This window comes from Labeo rohita, unplaced genomic scaffold (assembly GCF_022985175.1).
Source record: "Labeo rohita strain BAU-BD-2019 unplaced genomic scaffold, IGBB_LRoh.1.0 scaffold_824, whole genome shotgun sequence".
NCBI classification, from domain to species: Eukaryota; Metazoa; Chordata; class Actinopteri; order Cypriniformes; family Cyprinidae; genus Labeo; species Labeo rohita.
In genome coordinates this window covers 23,528-35,607 of record NW_026129771.1, presented here as the reverse complement: position 1 = coordinate 35,607, position 12,080 = coordinate 23,528, and the positions used below count along the sequence as shown (strand labels likewise).

Here is a 12,080-nt window from a genome sequence, read left to right as displayed (position 1 = left end):
CGGTTGTAGAATAAAAACGAGCGATCAACGAGAGCGAGGGAAAAAAGGAAAGCGGTAGTAGACGTGAATAGAGACGTAAGTGAGAACGCAAATGGCAGGCTAACCGGCAAACGGAATGCTAACGCACAGCACGGTGTTGCACTCGCGGTTATAGATTAAAAGCGAGCGATCGGATTAGTTTGATGGATAATAACAGAAATCTGGTGGGGAAAAAGCTATATTTTATCACTTTAAACAACAGAAAGTAATAGTAAAATAGAGATTTCCTCAGAAGAATAAAACTCTAGGGAGCTACAAACGCACACCACTCTGCAACACGAGACCGGAACCGGAAAACCACTGCACAAAGATGTGCAGTGTGACGTCTGTACTGGAAGAAATTACAAAGCCGTCCTCAAAGGTCAGGCGAGTTTGCTGGCAAATTAAGAACAGGGATACCATGGTCCTTAAACCAGGTACTGGTAGCTTTAGCACTGTGTGCAGGTGCCAAGTCCTGTTGGAAAATGAAATCTGCATCTCCATAAAGTTGGTCAGCAGCAGGAAGCATGAAGTGCTCTAAAACGTCCTGGTATACAGCTGCATTGACCTTGGACCTCAGAAAACACAGTGGACCAACACCAGCAGATGACATGGCACCCCAAACCATCACTGATTGTGGAAACTTTACACTGGACCTCAAGCAACGTGGATTCTGTGCATCTCCTCTCTTCCTCCAGACTCTGGGACCCTGATTTCCAGAGGAAATGCAACATTTACTTTCATCAGAGAACATAACTTTGGACCACTCAGCAGCAGTCCAGTCCTTTTTGTCTTTAGCCCAGGCGAGATGCTTCTGATGCTGTCTGTTGTTCAAGAGTGGCTTGACACAAGGAATGCGACAGCTGAAACCCATGTCTTGCATACGTCTGTGCGTAGTGGTTCTTGAAGCACTGTCTCCAGCTGCAGTCCACTCTTTGTGAATCTCCCTCACATTTTTGAATGGGTTTTGTTTGACAATTCTCTCCAGGGTGCAGTTATCCCTATTGCTTGTACACTTTTTTCTGCCACATCTTTTCCTTCCCTTCGCCTCTCTATTAATGTGCTTGGACACAGAGCTCTGTGAACAGCCAGCCTCTTTTGCAATGACCTTTTGTGTCTTGCCCTCCTTGTGCAAGGTGTCAGTGGTCGTCTTTTGGACAACTGTCAAATCAGCAGTCTTCCCCATGATTGTGTAGCCTATACAACTAGACTGAGAGACCATTTAAAGGCCTTTGCAGGTGTTTTGAGTTAATTAGCTGATAGAGTGTGGCACCAGGTGTCTTCAATACTGAACTTTTTCACAATATTCTAATTTTCTGAGATACTGAATTTGGGGTTTTCATTAGTTGTCAGTTATAATCATCAAAATTAAACGAAATAAACACTTGAAATATGAATGTATGCATTATACAAGTTTCACTTCTTGAATGGAATTAGTGAAATAAATCAACTTTTTGAAGATATTCTAATTATATGACCAGCAATACGGTCAATATTAGTGATTGCTAATGTAATAATATGCTCCTATATCAATATGCTAACAGAGGTGTGTTTTATTTTTTTATTTTATTTATTTTTTTGGTGACTAGATACCGTGAAAACACAACTGTTTTTCCCTGAGAGTGCTGAACCAACATCGGAAGTATAAACAGCATCAGAAATATAAACAGCTCAATGACTACTGATGATGTGTGATGATGATGACTGTTTTCTTTTTCTTAAATCCACGGAAAGAAGCAGCAAACACTTTGGAAATATCAGATATTTACGTCTTTCAACATCTGAACAGGATCTGTCGTGCATGACTGTTTAAGTCTCTGGGCCCTATCATAAAACCGGCGCAATGCGGTGGCAAGTGATTTTTGCTAGTTTCAGCTTGACGCAGGTATCATTTTCACGTCCTGCAACTGGCTCTTAAGGGGAATGAGAGATGAGACTCAGATTGGTTTAATGCATGTTACGCCTAAAACACACCCATGACTCAGTAAGAGAATAGGGACAACCCTTTTAGACCATATATATATATATATATATATATATAATATTAGAGTTTGCACAGAATCAACTACACGAAAAAACATCACTGCCGGGAGTTATTGCCAAAACCTAAAAGGCCTGTTCAAATTATTTAAACTAGATGCATTTATTAACTTTAAGATTTTTTTTTTTGTAAACTACCTATGTGCAACATGGCATATGCACGTGTGGGAAACATGGCCACATCACAGCATGCTGCCCATATCATAAATCAAAACAGACAGTTGTTGGAGAACACCTGAAATGCGTAACCGAATGTCCAATACTTGCCTGTAATTGCAGTACACAAGCCGCAGTTCAGCTGAGCGCGACAAACGCTGCCAGTGTGAAAACACAATGGGCACATGCTGCTCCCGCTCTGCATATGCACAACTTCTGCGCTGCCTCTGCTCTGCTTGGGCATCCAGTGTGAAACTGGCATCAGGTTTGAATCACTAAACATTCATGGCCATTGTCACTCCCTCGCATACGGCCTTTCGAACACAAACATCTAAAAAAAAAAAAAAACACTAGGCCTACTCATATGAAATAATTTGTTTTGAGAGGAAAAACAGCCAGAGAAAAAAATGCAGGATAAAATACCGGTAAATAAAGTAAAATGTTTACAAACATTATAAACACAACTAGGCTATTTTAGTTCCCTTCTCTCCACAACAAATCCTTTAAAGTTTACAGTATTTAGGCTAAATATAAATGTCGAGCCAAAATAAATGAATAAAATATAAAATCCAAATAAAATATTATTTATTATGTAAACTATAGGCTTTGCACTTCACTCGCATTATCAACGTATTCCTTTACATAACTTAAGCTATGTCAACAGTGAGTCGGCGCTCATGCTGAATGGCACAGATTGTGGCCTACTACGGACTATTTCAACTGAGCATTGTACATTTTTATGTTTCTTTAACTGTATTTTATTTTAAAATGTACAGGCTTTGATGTCAAGGTAGCAAAATATGTTGTCCACACGCAAGGTGCGATCATTGCATTGTTTTCAGAACTGTTACTCTGTTTATGGTCATACCAATGCTGGCTGGTCATAGAGATAGAAGCAAGATCATTCAGAACTGTAAAAGTTTTGCAAAATAAATAAAACTGTAACATAAAGAAAACTGTAAAGCTTTTGCAAAATAAAGAAAATAGTTTCCTATCCATGAATTTTGGAGTGTGTGGTGCATCACAATGACTCAAAACTCAGCACTTCTTTCTTTCTTTCTTTCTTTCTTTCTTTCTTTCTGTTTCTGTTTCTGTTTCTGTTTCTGTTCCTGTCAAAATGTTGTTAGTTTCTGGTTTTCATTTTCGTTCCACGAACCAGTTCAAATTTTGCTTGATTTGAATGCGTCATTTTGCTCAAAAAGGTCTATTCCCTCACATATATTTTTTATGCTACAACAGGTGATGACGATGATGAAGAATATACAGATTCTGAAGATATTGTGACACGTACACAGTTCCCTGAGAGTTGGCTTTGGGAGGAGGTTGAGCTAGGTGAGAAAAGGTGAGTAGGAGACTTTTAGACAAAAGCTGTCAGCTCCATGTTACTCCTAATGACTTGCAGCAAATTATTGAAGTGATCTCCTTTGGCGTGAGCAGTCTGATGATAAACAACCTTCAATTTTTTTTCATTTTTCTTGTATTTTCCTCACATTCCAGTCCAACACCAGTCACAGATAAAATAATCTTCCTGAAAGACTCCATTACTACCTGGCAGATCTTGGCTGTCAGTCTGTCACCAACTCTTGGTAAGGTGAAGCTGCAAAAGCAGAATGCATGGTCTGAAAATTATCATCGTCATCATCCAGGAGCTGCTGCTTTAATTCTTTCTAAATGTGTCTGTGTTCCTCCTCAAAGGCATCTGTGTGGCAGAACCTAAGGAGATGGTCGTTTCTAAACATTTTTTCATTGATCTCAAGATGCCTTACTCAGCTGTGCGCGGCGAACAACTGGAAATCAAGGCCATTATTCACAATTACTCGCAAAAGGATCTGAAGAGGGTAGATCTGATATAAAAAATGCAGTTAGCTTTTATGGTATTAATGCCATGTGAATTGTAGTAACCAATTATGCTTGTCATTTACTAATACAGTACATAGATTCTGAAAGTCTTTTTGTGATGCTTGTGACTCAAATGAAAGAAAATTGTAGGATACTGCCCTGTGCTAAAACAAAAATATCATATCAGATCATATGAAATTTATTTATCATTATCCCATTTTCGCCAGGTGCGCGTGGAGTTCATGGAGACAGAAGATGTTTGCAGCTTTGCCAGTAAGAAAGGCAAATACAGAACAATGGTATACGTCAAGAGTGACTCCAGCGTAGCGGTTTCATATGTGATTATTCCCATGACACTGGGAGAACATCATATTGAAGTGAAAGCTGCAGCATATGATTTCTCTGATGGAGTGAGGAAGACACTGAAGGTGGTGGTACGTCTGATGGCAGTTCTGTCACTATCAACACTACTGTTTCATTTTATTTGATCATTTGTTAATATAATTATCAACATATGTTTGTAATATTCTGAACAGATAAACTAGAGCACAATGGATAGTTAACACTCTCTCTCTCCTTTTAGTCTGAGGGTGTGCTGACTCCATTACATAGAGAAAATGTGGAGCTCAATCCTGCTAAGAATGGTGAGATTTACTGTGAACCACACAATAACATTGTATCATTAGTTCCAGCCAATCCAGAAATCACAGTCAACTCCAAAACTGTACATGTGATCAGCATGTGACTCATGACTCTTCCTCTGTCTTGCTGTTCTTCTCCGTTTCTCATCTCAAATGGATCAGGAGACAAATCTTTAGTTTTTAAAGCTGACACACCAGCTGATCGCCTTCCAGACACACCTGCTAAGACGTACATCTCAATTAACGGTAAGGAAAAAGACCTTTTCAAAACAATGTACACTGTAAAAAATTGCACTGTAAAATAACAGTAATCTACTGGCAGCTGTGGTTGCCAGCATTATACTGTTATTTTATAGCTCTCTACCGTTAATTTACAGCTCTTCATTTTTACAGTATGTTACTGTTATTATACCATGTGGTAACTCATTTTATTTTGGAAACCGATTGCTTCAAACCATTTGAGTTTTAAAAAAAAACTATTGTTTATATGGTGTTAGTACAGTGAACTTATTTAATTTGAGTCCACTAAGAAGAAATATTTCTTAATATAAACTCACAAACACTTAAAGTGTAATAAAGAAGCAATCGACTTTTACTCAAATCTTTATAGATTGTAATTAACTAACAATAGCACAAATTTGTGTAATAAAGTGCTTAGTAAAGAGATTGTCACTATATCAGCAATTCCACAATTACTGTCTTTAAATAAAGCAGCAAAACATCAGTACTTGTGGCTCATCATTGTGTGAAGCACAAGCTCTACTCTCCAGCACAATGGTGACCCACAAAACTAAATTAAACTGACAGATCTCTCTTGTACAAATACACATCAGTTAGGCACAATCAAATATTTACTCTCCTTACCAGTTAATGACTTTGCATAATTGTTTTTCTATGAACATTCACTAATATTTTAGTGAAAATAACTTGATTTGCTCGGTAAATCTGACTGTTATGTTTTACAGTATATTACTGTTTTTTCTTGAATTAATAATCTACTGGCAGCTCTGGTTGCCAGGATGTTACTGTTTTTCTACAGTGTGTTGCCGTAAATTAATTACAGTTTATTACTGTTAAATTACATTTCATGCTGGTTTTTTTTCCATCGTACATCTTTAACCCTTTAAAACCCACAGCAAAATCCTCAGTTTTAAATGAACACTTATAATGTGTCAACACTACAGAGTGTTTGAGTAATACTGAATTAGTGCTGAAGTTAATGAGATAATTATATGATTGATCACGTTCTGATTGAGCATTAGTGATGAACACCAGCTGTTAACAAACAAAATTGCTGAATGAAAGAATAACACAAGAACAACTTCAGCCACAGCCTTAGGTGACATCAACTGAAATAAAAGAAGACATTAAATCTCTCAAGATCTGATTAAACTCCTAAAACAGCATTACCAGCTTCAATTATTACCACACTGACTTTATTTCTGTCAGACGTCTACAGAAGAGAGTTGCAGAGGTTTAGATTTTGTTTTTCTTTTACTACCACAGTGGAGATCAGTGTTTACTTTAGTTGGGCTGTTGAACCTTGACATTTTAAAGTTAGTTTTACTTTAGTTGTTGTAATTATGTGAGTTTACAACATGCTTGTTATGACAAAAAAAAAAAAAAAAAATCTGGAATTGTTTATGGTTTGTTAATAACACAGGTTTTATCTAGTGTCTTTTCTTTCATTGAATATTGATGCTAGATTTAAAAAAAAAAAAAAAAAAAAAAAAAAAAATTGAGCATGCAGATGTAAAAAACACCACTCATTTAAAAAAAAAAAAACATTAGTACAATTTAGATACACACATCAAGAATCATGGTATGAATCTCAACAATGGTAAGAACAAGTCATGGGTGAGGTTTTGTAGTGTCCTGATACCCAGCATGCATTGCAGCATGAAGCTTTCGATTGTCACCATTGTTGAGATTCATATGCTGATTCTTCGTGTCTCTATTTGAGTATAAATGCTGCAGTATTTTTAAATTTTAACTATTAAATCCTTATTTTCTGGTTGCCACATCATCAAAAAATCTCATGCTGTAACACACTTGTTGAAAAAAATAAATAAATAAATACACACTCAAAAATAGACTCTTAATGAGTCTCACAAGACTCAGAACAGGTTCAGTAGATGACATTCATAGCCAACTAGACAAAGCTGACATCAACTGACCAGCATTGCTGTAATTAATGCATCATAAAAACCCTGTTACAGCAAATATATCTATGTTTAAATATCAAGAGTCAGGAGCCCAATTAAAGCAAACACTGATCTCCACAATGGTATCGTCAAACAAAACAATAAAACATCATCATCTAAACATCTGTTCATTCTCAATAAGATCTTCTATAGACATCTGACAGAAATAAAATCAGTCTGGTTAGAAATGTGTGAAGTTGGTAAAGCTGTGTGTTGAGTTGTTTAAATTTTCAGTTGATTTCATCTAAGGCTGTGGCTGAAGTCAGTTCTATAGTTCTTGTGTTTGTCTTGTTTCTCTTTCAATCAGTGATTCTGCTCATTAACAGCAGCTGTTCATCAGTGTCTGAAGTCACTCATTAGTTTTCATTATCTCTGTAAGGTGGACTATATTAGTAAACTCATGTAGGGAATAGTGAATGAGGGTGTAGAGCAGGGATCCCCAAATCTGGACCACAAGATCCACTTTCCTGCAGAGTTTAGCTCTAACCCCAATCAAACACACCTGAACATGCTAATCAGTGTCTTCAGGATCAGAGGTGTATAGTCCAGGGGTCAGAAAGTAGAAGTCCTCCCATATATTTGTTCCACCCATGAACTGATGAAATGATTTCACCAGAGGTGGAACCAAGTCCTTCAGTTTAAGTCACAAGCAAGTCTCAAGTCAAATACCAAGTCCTCGAAGAGTTAAAGGTAATGAGATAATTAAGTGACTAATTAAATGATGATTGTGCATTAGTGATGAACACCTGCTGTTATTGAGAATTACAGAGGATCAGATGTTGATGTTTTATTGGTTAAATGATGCTACCATCATGGAGATCAGTGTTTGCTTTAGTTGGGCTCCTGACCCTTTTTGATAATGCGAAGTAATTTGCTTTTAAGCAATTACACTATTGTTTCACAGCAAGTGTTTACACATTGCTGAATCAGAAGCAGATTAGTCGTCATGTTTTGCTTTTAAGTTACATTAAGATGATAATGTAAGGTTGTGTAGATTTTGAACAATCAGTCCTGTGAAGCTCACTATTCAAGTAGTTAAAATTTTATACAAATTCTGCTGTATGAAAGGCACAAGGTATTTTAGCTCTTTATGTTTACACTCACGCAGACATCAAGAACCAGCATATGAATCTCAACAATGGTGACAATCAACAAAATCTGTAATGCTGCAATGCATGCTGGGTAACACCATTGTAAAAATGGCCATCATGCACTGCAGTACGAAGAATTATTGTCACCACTGTTGAGGATCATATGATAAGTGTTCACGTCCAAAAGCTTGAGCTGCTGAAAGTTTTCTCCCCAATATTTCAGCATTATAGTGGCATTTGTTAAATATCACTTTTCTTCGGTTCTGTGGAAGTTCAATGTTGGTCTAAAAACCTAAAAATAACTATTACATGAAAAAAACATGTTATCAAATTTGTTATCACAAGCTTTTGATTCAGCAATGTGTAAACACTTGCCATGAAACAACATTGCAATTGTTTAAAAGCGAAAAACTTTTAATTATAAAAAAGGGTCAGGAGCCCAACTAAAGCAAACACTGATCTCCATGATGGTAGCATCATCTTAACCAATAAAACATCAACATCTGATCCTCCGTAATTCTCAATAACAGCAGGTGTTCATCACTAATGCACAATCATCATTTAATTAGTCACTTAATTATCTCATTACCTTTAACTCTTTGAGGACTTGGTATTTGACTTGAGACTTGCTTGTGACTTGAACTGAAGGACTTGGTTCCACCTCTGGTGAAATCATTTCATCAGTTCATGGGTGGAACAAATATATGGCAGGACTTCTACTTTCTGACCCCTGAACTATACACCTCTGTTCAGGATCATTAGAAAATCACAGGTAGGGGAGTTTGATCAGGGTTGGAGCTAAACTCTGCAGCGCATTGGACCTCCAGGGTAAGATTTGAGGAACCCTGGTGTAGAGTTTGATTTTAAACATCTCTGAGTGTCGATTTTGAACGCTGTTAATTCACGATACATAGCAGCAGGCTACTTTTTCGAAAATGACAAATAATACCCAGAATGCACTGTTTTAATGGAAAACAGCATGTTACTGTCAAAATTTGGCCGTTTTTTTACAGCGATTTTTAACAGTGTAGTTATTGTTTCATTAAAGTTGTATCTATGTTTTGTTTCAAGACAGATGAGGCCTATAATCATAATATAATCCCTAATCAGCTTGTTACATCTGTATATTCCTTGTCCACAACAAATTTTGTAGTACTTGTACAAAGATTGTACAAGTTGGAGCTGATTTGTGGAGTTTGAGTTTTAACCAGAGCTTGTGATTAACTGTTATTAGCTGTTATTGTAATAAGCTATCCATTAGCCAGTCATAGCAGTGGGCGTTTACGTGCAAGTCTTTAATGTGCCCGCCTATAAAAACTGACAGTTCTGCACAGAGGTTCAAAAACATGATAGAAAATAGCCTATTAAATCTAAATTCTGATGTTTTTTTTGTTTTGTTTTTTTTTAATGTAAAATCACACTAACATTATAAGCGAACCTCAGAGAACATTGTAAAAATAAATAAATAATTAAATAAATAAAAATAAATGCAGATCATGATTCCTTTAATATACAAATCAGTGCTTAATTTGAGCCAGATCCTGTTCTGGAAAATGTCCGATTTTGGATTTTTGTGTTCTGGTATTTGTTTTTAAAAGTCAGGCATTAACAAGTGCATCATTTAAATGTAACGGTATTCAGAACAGAACAAGAATGAAAAAAAATATATAAAGCTAGGCCTATATAAACCAAAACAAAGTGAAATTGAAAGTGCCAGCCGTTGGGCTCATGTAAAAACTCACAGTAAAAAGAACATTTGTGCTTTTGTAAAATAAAGCAAACAAAACAGGATGCACGTTCTGTCATCTCGGTTCTCGGTTTTCTTTCCGTGAACTTGTTTGCGGAGCGTCGTGCCTCACATCCGTTTTAGATCTGTTAATTAAGTCAGATATATTTTGCATATTTATACCTTTCATATATCGACTATGATTGTATTTTATTTTTATGACAAAAAAATAAAATACAATCAAATTTTATTTTTAATGTAACTTACATCATCCTGCGACCTATTTTTGATCCAGGGTTTAAAAACCTGTGGGTCGGTTCTTTCAGAAACTTGTAAACAGTGCTCTTATAGTTGCGGCATCACCGTTTAGTGACGTCATTGAATATTCTGGGAAAAGTTAAGTTGTATTGTCAGTGTGTCAGCATGTGTCGTGTGCGGGAAGGAGGAGTAGGATGAGGAGATCTGAACTTGCACGTTTATTAATGTAATCCACATAAGAAACAGAAACGAACAGGAACAGCAGGGAATCCACACGTAAACATAAATGCACGCAACTAAGGAAAACACGGAGAGACTTACTTAGACTTGGAATGACATAGAAAATGACTTAAAGAACCGACAACCAAACGGTGAACACAACCAAACAGACTAATCAGACGAAGACAGGTGTAATCGATTAAACAGTGACGTAATAATTAAAGACAGAACAGGAAAGACCAAATAAGGGCATACATGGGGAAAAAAAACACAAAACAGTCCACTGGGTGTGACACAGTGTCGGTCACAGCGCCTTTTAGTTGCTGTTTTGGATCCAGCATTTATTAATTTACAAATTAAGGGGAGACACTGCAGGCAAAAATGCTGTTTTTTTCATGCAACTGTCAAGTTTGAGATTTTGAGCTTTTTGTTTTTTCATAAAGTGTTTTTTTCAGACTTGTGGAAAGAAAATATCCAAAAGACACTGTTTATTGTATAGCACTTTATCTATTTGTGTCAATACATTTCAATTACAATATATATTTTTAAAGGCCATTTTCTCAAAATTAGTTTTTTTCTCCTACACTGAGCCATAAATCTCCACTTCAGTAACAATTCCACACACCAAACTTTCAATTTTTATTCCTGTCTATATCCTGAAGCTTTTTACAGAGGGATTTGTTCATATATAATTTGATCGATTTTATACGACATTTTATTCCCCCCAAAAACTGTTCTCAATTATGGAGTGACAAAATGAGATCCCTCTGTAAAAACATTTGACACTAATATGTCCAAAAATGTACTTCATCCAAATTTACTTCATCCATTTTTGTAACAAATAAATGTATACAAATTAGCGCATATTTCATTAAATAATGCCTCATTTGCATATTTAAACCTAACATTTTAGAAACTTGTAATACAAAAAATGTTTGCAATTACCAATGTAATCAATCAACTGGGTAAGGTGATAACTATTAGTTTTTTTTTTTGTTTTTTTTTTACCCTATTCACCTGCAGTGTCTCGCCTTATTAAGCACTGATACAAATGCAAGGGAATGTGAATAAGAGGATGAATAATGATGTGTATTGCACAGGGGGGACATTTAACTGTTCAGTTCATTATTCTTTATACTTTCCTCTAAGAATAAAATGGGAAATTATACCAACTTAACATTATATTTGAAAGTCATTTTGTTATTTATTTTTTTTTTTTTTGTTTGTTTGTTTTTCATGCAATAGGCCCTAATTGAAAATCATTAGATTGTTTTTGTTTTCACTGTCAGAAATAAAATGTACTAAAATTGTACTTTTAGTTCCTCACTGGGCCAGTAACCTTAAAGGTGCACTTTCTCTACCCCTAAAAGGGTGCACATTAATACCATAAGACAGACAATATGCACCTCTAAGGGTAGATGTGATGTATTTTAATCAAATCAATTATTGCTAGGTGAGAATTACTACCATTTTCCCACTAAGATGTTATTCTTTTCTCTAAAACGTTGCCTATAAATAATGATTCTGAATTCTCAGCCTACATTCCTTCTTTCATCTCTCCAGGTGAGGAGATCACTCAGACAGTCGAGCAGGCCATCAGTGGAAGCTTCATGGGTCGTCTTATTATCCAACCCAGTGGATGTGGAGAGCAGAACATGGTCCGTATGACTCTACCTCTCATTGCCACTCATTACCTGGACCGCACCAATCAGTGGGAGGCTGTTGGCATGGATCGTCGTACAGATGCCATTAACCATATCAACACAGGTCAGCAGGATGCAAGTTAAGATGAAGAAAACATAAGAACAATATTAGATGCTCTCCTGAACCTTAAAATGGTCATTCAAGTGAGCAAAATGTTTTAAAATCTAAAAAAAGTGCATAGATA

The 12,080-nt window shown here is 36.2% G+C and overlaps 1 protein-coding gene across 1 annotated transcript in view; it reads left to right on the top strand.

Moving 5' to 3' along the window:
- The first annotated feature begins 349 nt into the window (after positions 1 to 349).
- The window catches only part of LOC127162055 (complement C3-like), a 29,263-nt gene continuing 17,532 nt past the window's right edge, over positions 350 to 12,080 (top strand). Inside the window, exons 1-8 of the mRNA XM_051104829.1 lie at positions 350 to 400; positions 3,417 to 3,556; positions 3,712 to 3,800; positions 3,910 to 4,052; positions 4,281 to 4,487; positions 4,637 to 4,697; positions 4,857 to 4,940; positions 11,756 to 11,959. Coding sequence (XP_050960786.1) covers positions 350 to 400; positions 3,417 to 3,556; positions 3,712 to 3,800; positions 3,910 to 4,052; positions 4,281 to 4,487; positions 4,637 to 4,697; positions 4,857 to 4,940; positions 11,756 to 11,959 — 979 coding nt within the window. The remainder of the gene's footprint in view (positions 401 to 3,416; positions 3,557 to 3,711; positions 3,801 to 3,909; positions 4,053 to 4,280; positions 4,488 to 4,636; positions 4,698 to 4,856; positions 4,941 to 11,755; positions 11,960 to 12,080) is intronic.